The 22,109-nt window shown below is 52.7% G+C and overlaps 7 protein-coding genes across 7 annotated transcripts; 4 read left to right on the top strand and 3 right to left on the bottom strand.

Moving 5' to 3' along the window:
• Nucleotides 1-147: 147 nt before the first annotated feature.
• GUITHDRAFT_110598 (hypothetical protein) lies at nt 148-5,491 on the top strand (the record flags this gene model as incomplete). The annotated part of the gene is made up of 22 exons (XM_005830396.1): nt 148-405; nt 474-797; nt 973-1,012; nt 1,066-1,239; nt 1,346-1,476; nt 1,595-1,645; nt 1,781-1,873; nt 2,213-2,462; nt 2,516-2,593; nt 2,850-2,947; nt 3,091-3,192; nt 3,331-3,393; nt 3,636-3,734; nt 4,075-4,155; nt 4,225-4,274; nt 4,331-4,391; nt 4,490-4,546; nt 4,728-4,749; nt 4,797-4,876; nt 5,064-5,167; nt 5,369-5,411; nt 5,462-5,491. The coding sequence occupies 22 exons, from the start codon at nt 148-150 to the stop codon at nt 5,489-5,491; spliced, it is 2,289 nt and encodes a 762-aa protein (XP_005830453.1).
• A 2,136-nt stretch (nt 5,492-7,627) lies between these two features.
• Nucleotides 7,628-12,237, top strand: GUITHDRAFT_158043 (hypothetical protein; the record flags this gene model as incomplete). Its single annotated transcript, XM_005830397.1, has 3 exons — nt 7,628-8,521; nt 10,451-10,454; nt 12,092-12,237. 3 exons carry the CDS (start codon nt 7,628-7,630, stop codon nt 12,235-12,237), a joined length of 1,044 nt encoding a protein of 347 aa, XP_005830454.1.
• Nucleotides 12,238-12,251: 14 nt separating this feature from the next.
• Nucleotides 12,252-13,892, bottom strand: GUITHDRAFT_110601 (hypothetical protein; the record flags this gene model as incomplete). Its single annotated transcript, XM_005830398.1, has 7 exons — nt 12,252-12,492; nt 12,662-12,708; nt 12,756-12,787; nt 12,962-13,052; nt 13,104-13,185; nt 13,239-13,379; nt 13,435-13,892. The coding sequence occupies 7 exons, from the start codon at nt 13,890-13,892 to the stop codon at nt 12,252-12,254; spliced, it is 1,092 nt and encodes a 363-aa protein (XP_005830455.1).
• Nucleotides 13,893-15,229: 1,337 nt separating this feature from the next.
• GUITHDRAFT_153270 (hypothetical protein) lies at nt 15,230-16,924 on the top strand. The gene is made up of 7 exons (XM_005830399.1): nt 15,230-15,369; nt 15,757-15,802; nt 15,854-15,954; nt 16,008-16,082; nt 16,131-16,214; nt 16,264-16,462; nt 16,514-16,924. Exons 1-7 carry the CDS (start codon nt 15,247-15,249, stop codon nt 16,663-16,665), a joined length of 780 nt encoding a protein of 259 aa, XP_005830456.1. The 5' UTR covers nt 15,230-15,246; the 3' UTR covers nt 16,666-16,924.
• Nucleotides 16,925-17,338: 414 nt separating this feature from the next.
• GUITHDRAFT_153271 (hypothetical protein) lies at nt 17,339-18,009 on the bottom strand (the record flags this gene model as incomplete). The annotated part of the gene is made up of 1 exon (XM_005830400.1): nt 17,339-18,009. A coding segment is annotated over one exon (174 nt), but the record flags the coding sequence as incomplete, so codon positions are not given.
• An 857-nt stretch (nt 18,010-18,866) lies between these two features.
• GUITHDRAFT_163857 (hypothetical protein) lies at nt 18,867-19,875 on the top strand. The gene is made up of 6 exons (XM_005830401.1): nt 18,867-18,985; nt 19,043-19,093; nt 19,148-19,243; nt 19,377-19,489; nt 19,560-19,638; nt 19,717-19,875. The coding sequence occupies exons 1-6, from the start codon at nt 18,884-18,886 to the stop codon at nt 19,762-19,764; spliced, it is 489 nt and encodes a 162-aa protein (XP_005830458.1). The 5' UTR covers nt 18,867-18,883; the 3' UTR covers nt 19,765-19,875.
• Nucleotides 19,876-19,948: 73 nt separating this feature from the next.
• Nucleotides 19,949-20,954, bottom strand: GUITHDRAFT_110604 (hypothetical protein; the record flags this gene model as incomplete). The annotated part of the gene is made up of 5 exons (XM_005830402.1): nt 19,949-20,050; nt 20,102-20,168; nt 20,220-20,273; nt 20,327-20,373; nt 20,439-20,954. The coding sequence occupies 5 exons, from the start codon at nt 20,952-20,954 to the stop codon at nt 19,949-19,951; spliced, it is 786 nt and encodes a 261-aa protein (XP_005830459.1).
• Between the last annotated feature and the right edge of the window lie 1,155 nt (nt 20,955-22,109).

Consider the following 22,109-nt stretch of genomic DNA (forward strand, 5'->3'; position numbering starts at 1 on the left):
ATCCTTTCATCCTTTTTCTGGAATTCCTCAGCTACATTTTTGTTTGGTCCTCATACCTCCTGTTGATTTCTAACCAACCATCTTCCTTTCTTCCCATGATCTTTGTTTCTCATTTTCTCTGATTGCCTTTCAAGCTCACCTTGTACAATGCATCACGGACAGAATCCAAAAATTCTCCACGGCATCGGGGTGAAGTTCAAGTCTCTTGCTCTTGCTGCACCTCTGATGGAAAACTTGTTGCAGTATGTCGCCAACGTACACAGCGAGTCTCTCCAGGCCTTGCTGGGGGAGGCGTTCTTCCTTCTGGGGAAGTTGTACATGCTCATGGATCGAGACCACGTCGGCCTCATCACCTTCCAGAACTTCGTCCACTTCTTGCACGAAGCAGGCATGTACGGGGAGCAGGTCAGACCAGACAGGGAGGGAGGGAGGGAGGGAGGGAGAGAGGGAGCTGACGTTGGATGGTGGCGCAGATTGGAAAGATGCAGAATATCTTTGTGGGAATGGATGTGGACAAGAACGGGACGCTCGACCTCGCCGAGTTCCTCTGCATGATGTACTCCTGGGGGAGCTCGGGCGAGAGCTTCGACAAGATGTTTGGAGGCTGCAAGGAGAACGCTGCTGTGGTCGACAATGCCTTCAGGATCATGAGCATGGCCTGGGCCAAGTACGACAGCGACCGGTCGCAGGAGCTGCAGTACTCCGAGCTGATCCACTTCCTGCAAGCTGAGCTGCCTGAGGCCTTTGCGTTCGCCTCCGCGGTCGTGGATGAGATCTACCCTGAGCAAGTCAGATCGGTACGTGATGTCGCTCCTTTCCTCCCTTCCCCCTCCTTCCCTTCCCTCTTTCCTCCCATCACTCCCATCCCTCGCTTCTCTCTCTCTCTCCCAAATCCTCCTTTTCCTCTCTCTCTCCTCGCTTCCCTTCCCTCCCAATCTGCTTCCCTGCCACCCTCATCGTTTTCCTTTGCAGGCACATCCTCTTTGTTTCCGCAGCTTCATGCACCTGTTGTGTGAGTTCAGACGAGCGTGCTGGGGGGGGGGGGGGTGACATCATGGTTTGCAGTCTTGCTCTTCCAGAGAATTCCGGGGAGCAAGCTCGTTCAGTTCGACGGGACGATCCACGAGGACAGCGACAAGGGAGGACAGGGACCAGAAAGCACAAAGTGGAAGCTGTATGCGTCTGCGTTTGCGGGCCTGGAAGGTGAAGAAGACGGGAGGAAGGAGGACGTGGAGGGGGGTGAGGGGGAAAGTGACAGGAGGATGGAGAAGAGGTAGAAGGAAGGAGGAGGGGAAAGATAGCAGAGGAGAGGAATGGTCCTAACTCTGATGATGCTGGGAAACAGTGGATTTCATCTCTTTGGACAGAACCAAGGACGGGATGATTGACATCACTGAGATCTGCCAGCTTGTCGATCTCCGCCCGACCTACGAGAAGCTTGACATCTTGACAAGATTGGAGCACAAGTTTCGCATGGTAGACATGAGACCATGTAGTGTCGGTGCATGCCTGCAAAGTGGAGGCTTGCTGTGTTGATGTTGAGATGATGATAAATGTCATAGTCCTCTCTTGATGTATGATAAGATGTACGCAGGTAGACGAGGACCGGAACAACACTCTCGACTTCTACGAGTTCGTTGCACTTGTAAGTGAAAGCTCGACATCTGACACCTTGGCTATCCCCCACCCTCTCACAATCTCATGAAATCTCCCTTTGAGATCCTTAAACTCCTGCCGTTGGCTGGGAATGAGTGCAAGACAGGCATTTCTGATGGCTCAGGACGGAACTTACTCGGAGATGATCCCGACATCGCAAGCTCGAGAGAAAATCTCCAGGATGTTCACAGTCATGACCGGCGACTACATTCAGCAGGTGCAGAGGAAGTGGCGATGATGATGCGAGGAGTGGAGCGACATGAGCGGGGAGAGAAGGGACGTTTCGAGAAAAGATTGTTGGCACACGAGGCGCAGATAGAAGCGTTTTCATGGTAGATACGAGTATGACAGCAGGTACGAGTACGTCAGTAAGAGCAGCACCATGACTGGTTGTATGCTAGTAGTAGCTCTTGTAGATGGACTTCAGTGATGTTAAGAGGATGGGATTGTTGACTAGTGGCGAGTGTTTGAGACCTCTACCATGCTGTAACGGTGTAGAATGAGAGTTCCTTTTCCTGCTCCTCGGGCATCACACCCCGAACTGACCAGCAACCAGGACAAGAACAGGACGGGAGTCCTGACCAAAGATGGAGTCTCGGGATTCTTCAACTGCAGCTTTTCCATGGTCCCTGCCAGCCTCGACGGTGAGAAGGAGGAAGCGAAAAAGAAGGAGGGGAAGGAAGAGAGAAAGATGAGGAAGAGGAGAGAGAGAGAGGAGGAGAAGGGGAACAAGGAGGGGGACGAGCACGAGCACGAGCACGAGCACGAGCACGAGCACGAGGGAGAGGAAGGGTTTAGGTGTTTAGGTTGTGTCAGCTGCTGAGATTATTGCCAGCTCTATTTGATGGGGCGGCTAAAGTCCACAGCCTCGATCCTTCTCAGAAGACCGTCGACATCGCTGGGCTCATCAAGATCCTTTACCACATCATCTTGCCAGGTCGATCCATTATCAGCTGCCTCTCCTCACATCGTTCTCTCTTTCTCGTCTCATGTCCTCCTCCTCTCAATTTCTTTCTCCTCCTCTATCTCCACCATCACTCCTCCTTCTCCTACTCCTCCTCCTCCTCCTCTTCGTCGTCGTCGTCGTCGTCCTCCTCCTCCTCCTCCTCCTCCTCCTTCTCTTTTCAATTTCTCTCTTGCTACATCTCTTTCTCCTCCTCCTTTTCCTCCCGGTTTGACATGGAGGAATGTAGATGGTCAATTTGACATGGAGAAGTATCATCCCCAGCACAGCAAGATGGAGTTTGCGAGCGTTAAGCTCCCAGAGGCTACGACATCCTCAACTGAGAATGTAGCTCCTTGTTCTGGCTCTTCTTCACTGCTCTTCCCTGCTCCTCCTTGCTCCTTCTTCTTCCTCCTCCTCTCCCTCCTCCCAATCTCTTCCTCCTCCTCTCCGTACACGCAATTCATCTCCTTTACAAGCGTTGATCACAGAAGCGAGTCTCTCCAGTCATCAACAGCAAGTTTGTCAAGGGCAAGATGCTCGGGCAGGGAGGTCAGGGTGCTGTCTACCTTGGGAGCTACGAGGGAATCAAGGTAATGATGATGATGATGATGATGATGTGGAGGAGGAGGAGGAGGAGGTGGAGGAGGAGGAGGAGGAGGAGGAGGAGGAGAGGGAGAAAGGAGAGGAGGAGGATGGAGAAAGGCGAGGGCAATGACAGAGAAGAGCAGGTCGCTGGCAAGGAAATGCTGGAAGGACCAACTCCACAAGTGTTGGAGGATCTGAAGAATGAGGTTCGTATGCTGGTCTTATGTTAGGTCTGATAGCGACCATGACATGTGTCAGTCGGGATAACGATGATCGAGTTGATGATAATCATAATCATGAGCATACTGAGCTTGATGTCTGTGATGATGATGATGATGATGATGATGGTGATGATGATGATGATGGTGATGGTGGTGGTGGTGGTGGTGGTGATGCTATGGCATGCTTGTCATGATGCGTTGGGAAGTGACAATCGTTGATCGAACAGGTGGATCTCCTCATGAAGCTCAACCATCCCAACTGTCACTTCCTTGTCGGAGCAAAGACTCACTCTGATTCTGAAGGTTTTCCCCTCCTCCTGACGGAGGTAAGAGCTACAGCTGCTGTCGTCCTAGTTATGTCAATCATGTTTATCATCTTCTCCACCACTATCACAACCATCATCATTGCTCCACATTTTCCTTCTACTTCTTCCTCTCCTTCTACCTCTTGTGCTTGTTCTCCTCTGCTACCTGGTTTTCTTCCTTTCCATCGTCTCCACTCTCCTTCTCACAACATCTCTACCAGGTTTGCGACGAAGGATCTATCTTCGATCTCTACGCAAAGAAGAAGTTGTTCTTCCCGGAGCAAGCTGCTGTAAAACTTGCCTCCTCTCCTCCCCTCCTCCTGCTCTGCTTCCTCGTCCCCCTCTCACATCAGTGCGCCAGTGGAGGTTCGGGTATGAATGCGCGGCGGGGCTGGAGCATCTCCACAGCTTCGGCTACATGCATCGCGACCTCAAGTCGCTTGTGAGTTCACTCGCAACCAACAGACATCATTGTCGAGCATCCTGTGATCTTGTTTGACTTGTTCACCAGAACGTCTTCGTCACTTCCAACTTCGTTGCCAAGGTCGCTGACTTCGGCATGTAAGATGACATTCGTTCGGCGGTCCTGGCGCGTTTTGACGTTTTTCTTCCGTCAGGGCCACCAACGAGCCCACGGCCAGTGATCCTGCTGGGACCCCTCAGTGGATGGCCCCTGAGGTAAGAGACTTACGACCGTGTCAAGTTGACACCCCCTTGTCAAACATGTCAACCGCTACTTGTCAAATACTCTGCCGTTCTCGCTCACGATCTGACAGGTTGCGATCAATGTCTTCGGCCAGAAGTCTGTTTACGACAAGGTGGAGAAGATGATGGTGTGCAAAGAGCGAAACTGACATCTCGTGTTTGTCTTGTTTTCACCTCCTGCTCCTGCTCCTGCTCCTGCTCCTGCTCCTGCTCCTCCTCCTGCTCCTCCTCCTCCTCCTCCTCCTCCTCCTCCTCCTCCTCCTTTTCTGCCTTTCTCTTCTTTCTACCTGCTCTACTTTCTCCGAGCAGCGATGCGACATCTACAGCTACGGTAAAACGCCTGCTTCTACTTGAACGCGACTTACGAATTTCCTCCAGGCATCATGCTGTGGGAGTTCTACACCTGCTCCTGTCCTTATGCCGAGACTGGGATGCAGCAGATGGACATTGCCCTTGCGGTCATCTCCATCATCATCAAAAACAACAACAACAACAACAACAACATCATCATCATCATCATCATCATCATCATCATCATCATCATCATCATCATCATCATCATCATCCTTGCAACCATCTTTCTCCCCTCCCCTCTTCTCTCCCCTCTTCTCTCCCCTCTTCCCTCTTCCTGATCTTTCCCCGCAGGTGATCAACCAGCAAATCAGACCCACCATGCAGATGAATCCCAACTGGCACCTCGTTGACCCCACAGGAAATGCCAGGAAGCTCATTCAGCAATGCTGGAGCCAGTAAGACGCTCCTCTCCTCTCCTCTCTTCCCTCCTCTCCTTTCCTCTCCTCTCCTCTCCTCTCCTCTCTTCCCTCCTCTTCCCTCCTCTCCTCTCCTCTTCCCTCCTCTCCTCTCTTCCCTCTTCTCCTCTCCTCTCCTCTCCTCTCCTCTCCTCTCCTCTCCTCTCCTCTCCTCTCCCTCCTGACACCCTCCCCTTGCAGGAACCCGGCTGAGCGCCCGCCATCCTTCACCCATATCCTCGAGGTGTCTGCAGCACATGAAAGCAGCATGTTGATCCTGACGTCCTCTGCCAGGCTATGCGTCAGTTCGCTCCAGCTAGCTAGGAGGGTCGAGACTTGGACCTCTGCCATAGGGCAGTCTAAAGGTTTGAATGAAGGAATGAAGATCGTGTCGGATCCGCTCTTCTCATCTCCGCTCGTCTCTTCTCGTGAGCAGTCAGCGCATGCATATGCTCGATCTTGAAAGAAGAAATCATGCTTGAACGACATCGCAGCAATTGCGGAAAGGCCACGGATTGGGCGAGTGGACATGGTATCGGGCACCTTGTAAACCTTTGTGAGAAGTTTGAGAAATCTACCGTTTTATTGTCAACACAAACTATCTTACACCATCATGATACTCCCAGCTTCCTCAACACAACCTTTTCGAGGCCAGGAAGTAATTAAACCTGCAAAAGTTTGTTGGCGGCGAACTCAGTCGACGATCAGAGAGAGGAAGGGATGAGCAACACGACGATCTGCAATCAAATTATAGGGAAGTCATATCGATCATGAGCTTGATGCTCTCGAGCCTCTCCTTCTCCTTCCACTCTCCTCCTCTTCCTCTGCATCTGCTACCAAGGCCATCGGAACCATTCCCATTCACCGCCTGTATGCTGTCTCTCCTCTTCTTCCACCTCCGCTTCCAGCGAGCCAGACTGGTCGCATGACGCTGCCTTTATGATGAGGAAGGGAGTTGTAACAGGCGCCATCGCTGCCAGCTTCAGCGCATGCAACACGTCTTCAGTTTCCCCCCCGTGATCCGACATTGCGCTGAAGAATGATTCGCCATAACGGAAATAACGGTTTAGGCCGAGTCACTACCGCAAAACCGGCCGGGGGCCGCCGCCGGGGCCCGGACGGTGACCCGGGGCCCAACCGCGGACTGGCAGTGGGCCGGTCCCGGGGAGTTACGGTCCCGGAGGGCCGGGCGCCGGGCACCGGACTCACGGGCGACTTGTAAAACGCATCCGCGGGGCCGTCGGACTGCCGGCCCGGTGACGGCCCGGCCGTCCCGCCGCCGGGCCCAGGCGACCAGGGCCCGGCCGCAGCCGGGTGACCGTCCGATCTGTCCGATCACTGTTGATCGGACCGCAGCGGCCTGCCCGGCCGGTACTAGGCTCAGACAGGTGATTCAGCTCCGATGATGATCCGACCATCGGATGATGGTACCGTACGGCGAGACTGAGCCGCTGAGCGGCTGGCGGTGCTGGGGCCGGGCCGGGCTGCAGCCTGAGTGCCGGGCCCGGCCCCGGCGGCCAGTCACGACCGGGTGCCGCGTGCCGGTGTCGGACTCATGTACCGTAGTAGTGCCGCACTGCATCCCGGCGGGGTCGCCGTCAGATGGTTGCGCGCGGCCGCGCCGGCCGCCCGGCTCACTGGCCGCTTTGAGCCTGGCCTCGGAGGCCGCCGCCGCGCTCCCCGGGCCCCGGGCCCCGGCGGAGTCCCGACGCCGGTGCGGCCCGCCGCTCAGTGGCGGCTCCTCCTCAGCTCGAAGGAACAAAACAAAAAACTAGACATATTTTTTCTTAAATTTGAATTTTGACTTTTTAAATGTACCGATTTTGAGTTAAGTAAATTAGTGTTTAGGTTCCTTTCCGCAAGCCGCGTCCTCAGGCAAACGAGGTTGGCACAAGGACAAGGGGTAGGTCTATACTTTGCCACCATGACTACGGGTAGTTACTAGTTACATTTTATACCTTTAGAGGGGTGGGGTAAGTTTCAAAATTTTAGTTTTCAGGGTGGGGTTGTAGAAGCGTTGGAGCAATGCTGCGCTTTGAAGCAGCCGATGGCAAGCGGCGGCGTGTGGAGAGAAGATGCAGGACAGGAGGGGAGAGGAGAACGTAGAAAATTATTCAGAGGAAGATTGGAAGGAGTTTGCCTTATGCAGAGGCAGAGACGGAGAGAGGAGAGGAGAGGAGAGGATAATGGAGAGGAGAAAGGAGAGGAGAAAGGAGAAGTGGGAGGGAAAGTCTTCACTGCAAAAGTGGATTGGAATGATGCACTACGATGCGAACAAACAGCAGGAATAAAATTTTTCTAGAGACAGATTTGGAACTATGGATAGCTCGAGATTGTTCACTGAGAAGCATCTACGCACTGCATTTTGGATCGGATAGGTTCCCTGTTAGAGTGATGGACTTGTGAGAGAGGTCGACCCACAGGTTGGAAGGGAAGAAGCTGTCTGACTTTGAGGAGCAGATGTCGTACCGAGAGCTGAGAAACTTCACGGAGATGATGCGAGCCCTGGGGTATCACCGTCCTGTCTCTGTTGAGAACTTTCGGAACCCCAACTTCGAGTTAGTCGCCGACATCTTGCGATGGCTGGTGAAGCGGTACGAGCCGATGGCAGACATCAATGCAGAAGTTGGGAACATGCAAGACCGCGTCGTCTTCCTGAAGCAGTGTGCACAGCTGATGCAATCTAAGGGAAGGATCAAGCTCAACACCAAGAGGCTGTACCAGGCTGACGGGTACGCTGTGAAGGAGCTCATCAAGATAGCCAACGTGCTCTATGACGCAATCAAGTCGAACCCTGACGACGAAGACGACATCTTCGGTACTGACAACTTCTCGCTGAAGCTCAACGACCTCAAGGACATCCGCGACCTCGCCACTGAAATCACCCAGCATGGCGCCGCTCTTGCCGAGCTGCTCGGTAGGGAGGAGGCGAACAGGGAGGCGCGGCAGCGGGCAATCTCAAGGAACGCGGAGGTAGGAGACATCGAGAAGGTGATCAAGCAGCAGATCTTAGCAGCGAGAGACACGATGGCGAACAAGGAGAAGATGATGGAGGAACTTCTGGCAGACGAGAAGTCGCTCAAGAAGAAGATCGAGAAGAAGAGTGTGGAGCTCGACAGGAACGAGAAGAGGTTTCGCTCTCTCCAGACTGTCCGCCCCGCGTTCATGGACGAATACGAGAAGCTGGAGGACCAGCTGCAGGATCTGTTCCGCGACTACTTGGAGAGGTATCGGAACCTCGACTACATCGACAACCTGCTCGACCAGCACAACAAGGAGGAGCAGGAGAAGATTGACGAGAACGAGCGGAGGATGAAGAAGATGCAGAAGAAAATCAAAGAGGAGGAGATGCGGGTGCTAAGAGGCGATGTGCAGCTCGACGAGAACGAGCTCGACGACTCCCTTCTGGATGACGCCTCCTCGGACGAGGAGCAGAACTTCAAGCGAGGAGGGAGTTCGGAGGGAGAACGGCCCAAGACCAAGTCTGGGCCTCGTTCCAATGTGCAAGGAACTCTGACAGGAGGGGACGAGTCGAACTCGGCAAGCGACCAAAGCTCGTAAGATTGGTTGGGGGTTGAGGGGGGAGGAGAGGGAGAGGGAGGGGGAAGGGTGGAAAAGGATGGAAGCGGAGCGGAAGGAAGGTGAGGGGGTGGGGATGGGGGAGTAGGAGAGAGTCGAGGATTTGGAAGTCTTAGTTTGTCTTTGCAGGTCGGACGTGGACTCGGGAGAATTGCTGGATGTGGATAGTGACCAAGACAGCAACTCAGGCAATAGCGGTGCTGCCCCATCACTCCCTCCTTCCCTCCCTCTCTCACCGTCCGCCTGTCCGTCCGTCCGCCTTCTTCCTTCTCTCGCTCCCTCCCTCCAGCTGATGTTGAGCTGCAGATGTCTCCATCTCAGATGATGGATCCGTCAACTCAGGCTCATCGGGATCGACGTCGTGAGGCTTCGCCCACAGGGAGGGGGGAAGAAGGGAGGCTGAGGGAGGAGTATAGATGGAGGACGAGAAGAGGGAAAGGGGGAAGGAGACAGGGAGGGAGAGGGGAGGGATGGGAGGGAGAAGGGAAGAGCAAGGAACGTGTGTAGACGTAGAGGGTTTAGGAGCGAATCCGAGGTAGAGGAAATGGAGAGGAGTATGCAGGAGGAAGTGAAAGGAAGGATGAGAAGCGGCGGAGGTGGAATGTTAGTAAAGTTCTTTTATTGGTTACAACATGAAATTATGCAGGAATAGGAGGAGGAGCTCCGTTGTCGTTGGGGTCCTGGTAAACGAATCAGTAACAAGAAGTATCATGAGATTGTCCGAGGAAGAGGAAGAGGCGCGGAAGGGGGAACGGCTGAGAGGAGGAGGAGGAGGAGGAGGAGGAGGAGGAGGTACCATACCTTCCAGCTGACGGAGAGCACGTAGGAGCACTCAGATCGTCCTTGATGTTGACAGTGAGCATGAGATTGTGAAGCAACATGGCAGGACGGGGAGAGGGAAGGTGAAGGGATACGATGGCTGAGGGTGGGAGGAGGAGCGAGGAAAATCGGGAAGAGCAGGAAGCAGGAGGACAGAGAGGGTAGGGTGGAGCTGAGGAGGCGGAAGCAGGGAGGAAGAGGAGAGGAGAGGAGGGAACAGGTCTTGGTTCCTCCCCTACTCACCAGCGGCGTAGACACCGATGTACATCCACCCGAGGATGAAGTCCTCGTCGAAGAAGTGGATAGCGATCCTGTCGTCTCCGAACCCCGTCTTCCTCCACCTGGACCGCAACTCGTCAGCTCCCCTTGCCCTCCTGCTGCCCAGCTGCGAGCCGCCGGGCAGCCCTCAGCCGGGAGTTACGTGTAGGTCGTCTTGTCCGGGTAGGGGCAGTTGGCGTTGCCGATGAAGAGGTCGGGATCGCCTCGCTTGCTCCTTAGTTGAATCTTGACGGAGGCCCGGGGGTAGTTGACTTGCACCTTGAAGTACTCGAACTTCCCTGCCTCTAGCGTGCCCGCGTACTGGCCGTTGCGATTGATCCTCCTTGCACCTTTGTTCTTGTCCTCCTGCTCCTTTTCCCGCTCCATCTTCTCCTGGTGCTGGTGTGAGGAAGAGCGAAGAGGGGGGTGGAGGAGGAGGGAGGAGGGAGGAGGGCAGTTGCAGAGGGAGGAGGAGGAGGACAAGGAGATGGTCAGACCTCGATGTCTTCGTCGATGAGCCTTTGGAGTTGGGGAGGGATAGTCATCCCGGCAGCAGCGTGTGAGAGGAGGCTCCTGTGAAACGTCCCCTGGCTGCAGGGGGAGGAAGATCATGATGACGTCATCAAGGGAGGTAAGGGAACAAATCCCACCTGTTGTACTCGTCGATCATGTCCTCGAGGATGCGCTTCTCCTTCATGAGGTCCTGCCGCTCGCTCTCGCGCTCGATCTTGACCTGACAGGATGCGGTGAAAGGAGGGAGGAGGGGAGGAGGGGAGGAGGGGAGGAGGGAGGAGGGAGGAGGGGAAAATAGTGAAAGAAAGGAAGTTGAAGGAGGTGGGAGAAGGAGAAAGGAAGATAGATCAGGAAGGAGGAAGGTGGAAGGATGCAGAGAGAATCGGAACAGATTCATTGAGGCGGGAGGAAGCGCGAGGGAGGAGAGAGGAGGGGGGAGAGGATGTGCGGGGAAGGACAAGGGTTGAGGCCCTCGCATGCTCACCAGCTCTCTTCCCTTTGTCAGCATCTTGACACGGTTGTCGTCGTCCATGATCCTCTCCATAATCTTTTGCTGCTGGTACAGCAGCGCTCTCTCGCTCTGCGCCTTCTTCTGCTTCCCTATCTCGGCCTTGATCAGCAGCAGCTCCGTCTGCTCGTGCATCTTCTCCTTCCTGCGCGCCCGACGGCTCGTCAAGTCGGGCAGGGGTGAGGGAAGGAGGAAGAAAGAGGAGAAAGAGAGGAGATAGAAAAGACGAAGTAGAAGATGATGCTGATGCTGATGATAAGAAGGAGGAGGAGGTGAAGAAAGGAAAAGGGAGTAATAAGAGTGACCTCTCGCGGAGCAGCTGCTCCAGATTCTGATCCGCCTGCTTCAGCTTGTGCTCCATCGCCTGCCGCTCCTCGTCCTGTTGGGCTCAAGCTAAGGAGAACAGCAACATGCCCAGCAGACCCCCACCAGGTGCTGCCTGTGCTGGTCGATCCTCTGCCGCAAACGTTTTGCGTGCTCGTAGCTCCTTTGCTGGAGGCGACGGTGAGTGGGAGGGGAGGAGAGGAAGAGACAAGGGGGGCAGGATGGGGTTGAGGAGGAGCAGAGGAGCAGCGAGAGGGAGGAGGCAGCAGTCGTGACTTCACCTTGCGTTCATGCGTTAGCTGGTCCTTCTTCTCCTTCATTTGCCTCGCTCGCTCCAGGTGCTTTTTGATCACCTCGAAGGTTGTCAGAGGAAGACTTGAGGATCTTGTAGCGGCACATCGTTGTCAAGGTCCTCCGCCATGTCCTTCCTCTCCAGCAAGTGCGACAGCAGCCGCTCCATCCTCTTCTTCTCCGCCTGAAGCGACGGGAAAGAGTCAAAGTGGGCAGGAGCTCGTTGGGATGGGGCAGGAAAGCAGAGAAGCAGAGGAGGATGGGAAGGTGGAGAGGAGGAGGAAGAGGGGGGGAAGAGAATGAGTGGAATGGAAAGAAAGAGAAGGAGGAGGGGGATGAAAACCTTAAATATCTTATTGTTGAATTCTCTTCCCTTCTCTGCTTGTCGACGGAGAATGTCCTTCGTCGTCTCGAACTTGTCGCCCCAGTGACTGCGACCTCTTGCATTCAGTGGAGGATGCGAGACAAGATGAAAAGGGTGTGTGTGGGGGGGGGGGTAACGAAAATCAAGAGCAAAATAGGACAAGACAGGGCGAACAGACCATACTGAGAAGAGAAACGGGAAGGGAAGGGAAGACAACCAAAGAGGAAGGTAAGGGTAAGAGGGAAGGGAAGGGAAGAAGGAGGGGAAGGGGAAGGGGAAGGGGAAGGGGAAGGGGAAGAAGGAGGGGAAGGGGAAGGGGAAGGGGAAGGGGAAGGGGAAGGGGAAGGGGAAGGGGAAGGGGAAGGGGAAGGGGAAGGGGAAGGGAAAGGGGAAGGGGACGGGGAGGCGGAATGAAAGAGGTTCTCGTCTCACGGGGTAGGAGGCCTGTTGCTTCCTGACTGCGACATGGTCTTGCCATTGGGGCTGGAGCCTCCGTCCGCCTTCACCTCCTCCTGTGCTCGCCGTTCGCTCTCGTTGGGCGAATTAGCCTGCGCGGCCTCCACAACGTGCGACTTTTCGACTGACTGCTCAACCGAACGCTCTTGCGAGCGCTCGTGCTCTCGCCTTGACCTCTCCTCCTCTATCATCTTCATCCTCTGCCGCTGAAGCCTTTGATCCAAAGAGGGACGTCAACACAAGCTCGGAAAGCTAGGAGAACACACAATGGAAGGTACAGGAGCAACGAGTAGGGAAGAACGAAGACATGAGATGAGATTGGGAGAGGAGGAGAGGAGATGAGTAGAGAGTACGGGGCGAGTAGAGGAGAGAGTAGAGATACCTCTTGATGAGAAGTTTTCTCCTCTTCTCGTGCTCTTCAAACCACAACTGAGAGTCTCTCAGTGAATCCCTGGTCTCGTTCTTGTCTCCCTCACCTTTGCTTTGACTTGATCCCTTGGGAACTTCTCTGAACCCCACGATTGTAAGCGAGAGAAGTAGAGAAGACAGAAATCAAGACATGGAGCAGAGAAGTAACAAGAGGGAACTTGGAGGTGAAGAGAGATAGGCGTTGATGATGATGATGATGATGATGATGATGATGATGATGATGAGGAGGAGGAGGAGGAAGAGGAGCATGAACCTTTGAAGTGCTCCTCGGAGAAGTGGCGGATATCATTGGGCTCGACGCCTCGCTCACAGAGAATCTCGATAGATCGAGGTGAATCAATCTCCTGCAGCAGGACAAGGTCATCTTGCGTCCTCAGCCTCTTCCGATTGCGAACCTCCGGCCGCTCCTCGATGAAATTGTTGAGGTGGATCCCCCTCCTCGGCTCCTTCACATCTCCAGCTGCTACCTTGAGGAAGCTGAACAGACGGGGGTGTCAACAACGAGGCAGTTCAGCGAAAGGAGATTTCACATGAGCTCTGTCGACGACCTCTCCAACCCTAGCGACACCTCTTCGAACACTGACTTGCGAGTCACGTCCTGCGCCACCTCCGCCTCCAGGAGCTCCACAGTCTTGGCCGTCTTGACCGTCAGGCTCTTCGGAGGCCTCGTCCTGCACACAAGAGGGACGTTCACCCTCTCTCACATCCTCTCCCCTCACGCGCCACCTCGACAGTCGCTCGAAGGGCTTCATGCAGGCCTTGATGCTCGGGATTGTGGCGCTCGACGTTATGGCCTCGTCCTTGGTGGGAGAAGTCGGTCCGACGCTCCTCTGATCGAAGGCAGATATCCGAGAGAAAGAAAGGTCTGCATCCTCTGCCATGACAGGAGGGGCTGACATGGCTCCGTCTCGACCTCGATCACGGGCCCTGGGAGGTTTGCTAGAGCTCAGCACACTAGCTTCGAGGTCACTCTTCTTGAGAGGGGTATGATGCTTCCCGAGGATACGCTCGCTCTCAATAACGTAGGGGCTGTCTTGTAGGCTGTCTCTTCGCCTTACCGACGCGTTTTTCCTCCCTGGCTTCGGAATCTCCTCACCTTCAAGCTCTTTGGGATCGTTCCCTCCCGCTGAAGCCGCGGCGGCGGCGGCGGCGGCAGCAGCAGCAGCTTGGCGCTCCTCCTTCATGTGTTTCTGTCTGATTGCCTTCTCCAGGATCCGGGTTTGTGCAATTGCTTCCCTCGTGTCAGTATTGCGGAAGACCCCATGCCGTTCCGTCCTGGGTAGAAGACTACCTTTGAGCTTGATTGACCTAGAGCTACAGACCAGGTCAGTCGACGATCAGCATGATAGTATGAAGGCCTTACAAGACATTCACTTCCATGCTCTTGCTCGAAATGGATTGGATCCTTTTTATCTCCCGCTCCAATTCAGCAACCTGATGCCGAAAGCAAATCAAATCTTCGTTAGATAGAAAATTTGAACCATCAGAAAGTTCCTGAACTCGGGCAAACCAGAAGCAGTTTCTTTTTAGCAAGAAAACACCCATCAAACTCAGTCCCACAAGCGGCTGAATTACTCACGGCATCATCAACAAGTGGAGCATAAACATAAATTCAGGTCTAGCCTGACGCAGTGATGGGTACTTGGAGGATGGTTACCTGGATCTCCTTGTATTTCTTCCTCCTCTTCACAGTCTCTAGCTTCATCTCCTCCTCCGCTGCCGCCTTCGCCGACATCATCTCCCTAACCCCGTCCAGCATCTTATTAACGCTCCCTTGCGGCGAGCACCCCACCCCAAGAAGGAATCCTTTCAATATTCAACCGGTACCTTTCAAGAGAAAAAAACAGGGGAAAGTAGGGGTGATCCATAGGGAAAATGTTTGCAGGGGTGGGTCCCCTTCCCTAGTCAACGGCTCTGGTCTCCCATCATTCTGGAATTTAATCTGTCCCCTGAGGGGGGCTCCTTGTTTGAGTCAGGGGTAGGGTGGTCTGATGACACCCGTACCGGTTGAGAAATATGCCAAAAACCCGGTAGTGACACTGCATTATCATGAGACATGGTGGGGTACTGAAAATTTGCTAGCTTGGTCGTTGAGGGTAGTTGACAAATGTACGGGTGGTCTGGGACTGCTAGACAACACAGTAAGGGGTGATAATGCAGGGGGTAGAGGAGGTAGGGGTACCTCTAGACCATGAACGGGTGGTTGGTAGTCATATTGGAGGTGGGGGTAGAAATTGAAGTGGTATTGTCCCAGTCTGTTGGGGGTAGGTGTGATGGGATTAGAGGGGTCAATGGAAGTTGGGTTTCGTTTATGTTAGGGTAGGGGTACCATTTGGGGGGTAGTTGACAAATCAAGAGATAGAATACTGGAAACTTTAGGGGTACTTGGAGACAAGTGTAGGGGTACCTCAAAATGACAAAGGGTGTACTTGGTATGAGTGGGGTCCTTCTGCGTTGATTTGACTCAGGGAGATTACTGGAATTAAGAGGGGTGGGTGGTAAAAGAAGTGCGAAGAGACGCGTGGAGGAGCCGCGGCAATGATGGTGACGGAGAGAAGCCTGAACACGGCGTCATGCAGTCTGGCGCTCGTGATGATGTGCATGGCTGTCTGGCACATGCAGAACCCATCTCACTTTGGAAGAAGGTCTGCTCTTGCTCAGGTAAAGACTTGTGGGGTTCAGAAGCAGGGCATGTTTTTGTTGGTTGAGACGCTATCTCGTGCTCCAAGTGCTGATGTTTTGCTCTAAGGGGTGAAATGATCTCTTTCGAAGTTTCCTCGTTCAGTGCTACCTCACAATGTTTTGTTTTGATGTTTTCCGACTGAAACCACAAATGATGTGTCGAAACTGGTGATCATTAACAGAATCAAAATTATGGTTGAGGCATGGATAAGTTTTCCGTTTTCTCGCCCGTAGAATTGACTACTCCTCCGAAGTCTTGCAGTTCTGGGTTGTATCTTCCTTGTGTTATGCTCTATTAGATGTTTCTGCGTTTTTTATTCGTGGTGCTATGTCGCCATAAGGTCAAGAGGTTGACGGATTTTCCAGACCCCTGCTCAGCAAACCACGGAGCTTTCCTTCTTGCAAACTTCTTGTGCGTGATCATTTAGCTTTTTGACCGTTTCCTCTGACATATGCTCTCCAGCCTTCGTTGATCAGATCTACATGTATGCTGGTCTGGCCGTTGACAACAAGCATGAGACTGGTTTCATCGCCAAGGAAATCCGCAAGCATAACTACCAGACTGTAAGATGCTATTGAGTAGGGAAGCGTTGAGGTTGACCTTTTTGTCTTACTAGATGGTGCGTCTCTTCACCTCCTTGGACGATGCTACTTTCAGGGCTGTGCTCTGGGATCAGGCTGTTCATTGCTTGGTAGAGTTGTCACTGAACGAAGGGTTGGTGATGCTGAATTTGTCTCAGGTCTGGCCTCCTTTTGTTCGCTACCCCGGCATCAGTGAGACTGCCAAGACTGATCTCCGTGCTTACACTGCTGCTGGCAACAACGTGAGATATTTACTTGCACGGGTGGAATGTAGTTTCACTGGTGATACAGGTTGTCTTCCTCGGAAACTACGTTGCTGTGCAGTTCATGAACGACGTCTACGGCTTCCAGCTCACTGATGACTATCAGAATGGCCCATACTACCGTAACGACCGCAATGTCCGCAACACTCCATTCCAGTACCTTCCATCTCGTGTGGAGCAGGCTTCCATCGAGACCTACGCTGTGAAGAGCCGTTCCCTCCCTCCAGGTTTGAACCCCCCTTTTCACATCTTGAAAGGTTCTGACGGATGCTGAAAAGGTGGTAAGAGCATGCTCGACACTCTCGGCGCTACTGTTGCGTTTGTGATCCGCTACGACCTTGGTACTGTTTGCTACATTGGGTACAACTACAACACTCCCTTCCATGCGGACCAATGGACCCGGGTGTTGCACTGCGCCATCGACATGTAAATGGCCTAGTTGTCAGTCGTCGCTGGATGTTTCAGTTTTCAATGGTGCAAATGTCTACCAAAGGCGATGGCGGCACAGCTCGGATGGGCAGTGGTGGTTATGACTTATTCAACATAGTTAAGCTGTACAAAGATGTCGGCAAAGTTTGCATGAGATGCTTTGTTCGGGAACCAAGTGGAAGGTGGTATAGCCTATCATTCTTTACACGTTGGCAGGAACTTTACAATACTCTAGTGAAATCAGTAAATCAAAGACAGAGAACTGCTGCACATTTCCTCCTTGATTTACCCTCATCATGACCACCAGGAACACATTGAATTGTTGAAGTGAGAACTGAAGGGGTGGATCAATTCAACAGTTGAAATGAACTTCAATACTATTTTCAAAATGATCCTTATTTAATGCTTGAGACTCACAATTTCAAAGATCGGTCTGTACACAAGCGCCACACCAGTCCCGTAAACCACAAAAGCGCAATCGAATAATCTCACGAGGGGGCATTCGTTGTTCTTTCATGTTTCAGGTTCGTCATGGGAATATACACAGTAAATGTTTTATCCCGCAACTTGCATTGCCACAAGATTCTCTTTAGTAAGAATGCTGTGTGAAAGAAGTGTAATGAGGAGCATGCCCTGTCCATCACAATGTTTCTTTTGCGCGTCAGGACAAGAGGTTGATGAGTTGATCAGATGTTTCTTTACAAACAAATTCTAAAACCCATTACTATGGATTCAACATGAAAGGCCGAACTGACCCAACACATCATCACCAAGCTCAATATGTCAGCCAAGCCACTTAGTTTCCCGGGCAGTCGAAGGTCTGCTGGTGGGGATCCTGGAGGGTGAAGGTGGCAGCGGAGCCATCCTGCCAGGACTGGGGGCAGAGGTTGTCATAGAAGCCCGGGCCAGTGGCCATGGGCTGGGTATAGAAGTAAGCAGGGAAGGAGCAATCCTGCAGGAATACGTCAGGTTGTTGCGAGGATCGAGCAATAGTATCATCCTCCAATCTATCAACCCAGAGACAAAATAACTTCTTCCACAGTTATGATCGACATCCGAACAGAAACTGCATCACCTAACCACGGACAACAACAAGACAATCTAAACTTTTGACAAACAAAATTTCATAGTTCATGATGAAACACTGCAATCGTGAATAAGTCTTTGTTCTCTGTTCACCGTAGATCAATCTGGAAGAAAACCCCAAGCATGATCCTCCTTGCTCATCACAGTGGACATCAACAATGACATAATCCACGTCCATGTTCACGTTATTATCACAGTATTGCACAAATTCTCTGCTTTATCATGATTGTCATGCTGGTAGCTCCTCGCAGTTCCCCCAATCCCATTATACATCTTTAATCCTTGAAGCGCATCTCCATCACTTACCAGCTTGGAGAAGAGCATGGCGACCGTGTCCCTTCACTCGCGCCTCTTCGAACTTATACCAGGCATCCCCCACCCTACCCCAGATGGAAATTTCAATCAGGGCAACTACCGGTATCCTGACAAGATACCCCCTTCTTCCTTTTCAAAGTACCCCTTCAGATCATTTACAACACAAGTTGTCATGACCCCCACCCCCAAAAAGGCTGTAACTAACCTACCACTATGGCCACAACATTTCCTGTACCCTACCCTCCCGTACCCCCCCGTACCCTCCCAATAGCCTACCCATCTATGTGTCTACCCCTACCTACCCTTTTCTAACTTTTTAACCCCCTCGGGTCAGTCGATGTTCAACATGGCTGCTCATCGAAAGGGAACCCTCACTCCGCATTGAATATGTCAGAGGTCATTGAGTACCCGTCCTTGATACTTCGATCACCCACCCTTCAGCCTGTAATTCCACCCAGATGGGGATGTCATAGTACCCCGACCCATGCACCGCAGTGGTTTCAGAGATCCTGAGGGGATACAGTACCGGTATGGGGTCAAATCCCAATCGAGCACGGGTAGTGGCTTATCCGATGCCCAAGAGGCATCCTTTTGGGAACTCTCTCCGAATAGTTCGAATGAAGTTTCACAAATCAACAGAAGGGTTTGAAATATCTGAGATCCTGATGAAACCGAACCGGGCCGGGCCCGTCAAAGAAAATCCCGAAGATCTTCAGTAGTTTAGCAACTTTCAATGGTGAACCGTTTAGATGCAAACTTCGGCGACGGATCAGAACTTCTGAACTCCCAAACTTTCTCCTGACGGCCCTTGGCATGCCATGGAAGCGTTGAGGAGTATACTCAGCCCTCGCCATGGCGCCGTCGCTGCCTTCTTGTCCGCCCTCAGCATATCCCTTCTCCTCGTGTCCCTTTCACCGAAGGTAACTTGTCTATTCCGGCTCGTCTGCCTTGCCTTGCTTCTTACTGAAACATCTCAGGCTGCCAGGAGGGATTCGAGACTAGAGATAGCTGCTCTCAGACCAGCCGAGGTAGAAGTTGTGATATGCAGCCACAATATACATGACTTGTCTCTGTCTTTGCAGGAATTTGTTATCCTGAGACCGAGGTTTAGGAGGATTCATCCCGCTTCGCTCTTCCGCCACCCTGTCAGGACTCAGTCCCTTTATTCAGCTTCTCTGGTAAAGTCATGTTCGAGTTGTGCTGTGCGGTTGTGTCGAGCATCGTCTGTTCCATGTTGGCATGTCAACGATGTGTTGCTGTTGTTCACTGTCGTACCCATGTGCTCTCACGTGGTCACGTGTTGTCTGGCAGCCCAACGATCCTCAAGAGTACCTTCAGCCTGCTCCCCACGTCGGCAATCCTGGCCTGTTCGCCTCCGACCGCGAGCCCATGAGGGGGGAGCCTTATGGGACTCCGGAGTACAAGTAAGTTACTTGCTCTCTTCAGCTCTCTAGAAACCTCCCTTCCATGTGCAGGGGTCTCACCACCTGCTAGGTATGCAGATGAGCCCCTGCCTTGCCCCTGCACTGCCGGGATCTGTCTGGATCTGCTCATGGATGAGGAGTACGATCAGGTTGGTTTTGATTTAGCTCCTTCCTCTTGTCTCCTTTGAATTGACTTCTCCCCCTCGTGACTCGTGCCGTTCGCCCAGGGACCGACTCCGTGCACTTGTAACTGCAACCAGCCAATGGCTCCATGATGATAATGCGGAGAGCAGCGGCATTGTACGGACAGAATCCGCATTTTTAACCTGTAACCATATCAGGATATTCCCTAGGATTTTTCTCTAGGAAGAAATATGCTTGAGAAGACCACACTTGTGTGATGTGCCACCAAGAATCAATTCATGAGATTTATGCATAATATGGAATTGGCATGTTCCTTCATGGGTCCAGCGAATGTGGGTCATATGGAAGAATAGTGCTTCCTCCAAGTTGCTTGGGCAGGAGGTCCAAATCGAAGCACTCTTGGACTGCTAGCTTCCACTTTGGTCGAAATAGTCAGCAAAACAATTTCAAGCTGCAGACTTACGTCACCTGCTCAGGGGAGCTGTACAACCCAACTTTCTGCTTTGTGACATCATCCAGCAAGGGCTTGATAAGGCTGGAACAATCAACCAATGAGTCCAACTGCAGCAATAGAACAGGGATAAACCTCCAGCACTTGGAGAACACCGAAGGAACATTGATCAAGAAGATCTTCCCGGCTCTGAAGCGAAAGAGTTCAGAAAGGATTGGGAATTCGCAGCAAGTGGTCAACACCTCTCTGGATAGTGATTGGAATTCTTGTCAACGAACTGGCGAACGTACTGCAATCGCCGCAGTCATTGACAGCCCAACAAAACACACACACGCAATTGAAAGTGACTCCCACCTTCATGTGCTTCATCGTTAGCTGCCCCAAGTTCCATCCGTCCAGGTCCACAATGATCACCCATTGCCCATGAAAATTCATCTTCGCTGCCAGCCTCTCCATCATCCAGATGTTGTACCTCGCAAGGTCGTCATGGTGGAGGTTGGCGACTTTCTCCAGCTTGTCGGCGTCGAACTGACGCCCGAAGTTCTGATAGAAGATCGGTCTTCCCATCTTGCAGGTGCCCAGGTATCCATGAGGAAACATCTGATCATGGAACTGCTTGCCTGCTGGGTTCGTATCTCCACGGAGCATCTCCCGGGCCGTCTTGGACCGGATGGTCAACGAGTCCTCCTTCTCCCTCCATTCCAGGTCGTGCTTGAGCATCTTGAAGGCATCTTTCACCTTGCCCCTCCTAGCAACAAGAAATCTTGACAGCAAGTCGTCTACAGTCTCCGCGGCCCTGTGCTTGTCCACAAGCCCCATGAGGCCGGCGGCTTCAAGTTCATGTTGGAGTTCTTGAATCGTTCCTTTCATCGCTGAAATACTGATGCAATCTACCTCCTCCAGAGCTTGTTTTGTTGCAAGTAAAGTTGCAGCTAGACGGAGTCTTCTCTTTTATGCAAGGTTACGTGTTGTGCTACAATCGCCTTCGACAATCTTAGCTTACCACCTAGTAGTGAGCGCTCTCTGTTCTCCTTGAGTGGGACCTGGTGTATGGGTTGCTGTTAGCTCGTGTGTGTTCGGGTTCTGCAGTGTCTTGATATAGCTTCTCTTCTTCGTTTTATCTTGCTCCTTCCATCTTCATCCCTCCTGTTCTCTCACTTCCCATGGAGACTCCCTCCCCTCCCCGCCTTCCTTTCCCCCATACCCCCACCCCCACCCCCACCCCTGGTAACCTTCGTTAGATATAAGGCTCCACCACCCGTCACCTTCAACTGTCACTACCCCCACTTTGACCCAACCCCAGGAACCTTTGCCTTACCCAAGACTACCCCTACACCCCCATCTCATGACAACTGCCATCAGATGGCTGCTATCGCATGACCACCACTTTGCCTCCTAAAAATTAGCTTACTTGTCACCCCACCCATCAAATTAAGGTGAAATGTAGGGGTACACATGGACTCCACAAAGGACCCCACCCACTTTCTTGAAGTTGCATTCTTCTAGAACCACATCCCCCCTCAGCCCACATGAAACCATGACATCACAAGAGCCCCGGGCCGAGACCGACTCGGAGAGTCGAGTCGGCCGGGCCCGGAGACCAGAAGGTGAGGCGGGCTCGGAACTGGGCAACAATCGCAAGACAGGGCGCTACATGTTGGGTAGGATGCAGGACAGGCGGAAGAGGAGGGAGAGGGGAGGCGGGGGAGAGGAGCAGGTAGAACGATGCAAGTATGGGAGAGAGTGTAGATTTTGAGATCCGCCTACCATCATATCCTTCTTCTCCGAACCTCTTCCACAAACAATTACTTGTCAAATAACTTTGCTTCATGGCAGAATCGAACTTCACCCGCAAGGCATTGAAGCAATGCGCTCAAGACAGACTGTCTACCCATCTGTGCTCCTGCTTCTACATTTGCTGTTCTTTTCGTGCTGCCTGGCATACAGAAACGTCCAGCTTCTGTCCGGCAGTCGGTTCCCTTCCCCACCGATCAGCCCGAGGGGGAGGGAGCGAGCAACAAAGTT

This window comes from Guillardia theta (assembly GCF_000315625.1).
Source record: "Guillardia theta CCMP2712 unplaced genomic scaffold GUITHscaffold_46, whole genome shotgun sequence".
In the NCBI taxonomy this organism is placed as follows: Eukaryota; class Cryptophyceae; order Pyrenomonadales; family Geminigeraceae; genus Guillardia; species Guillardia theta.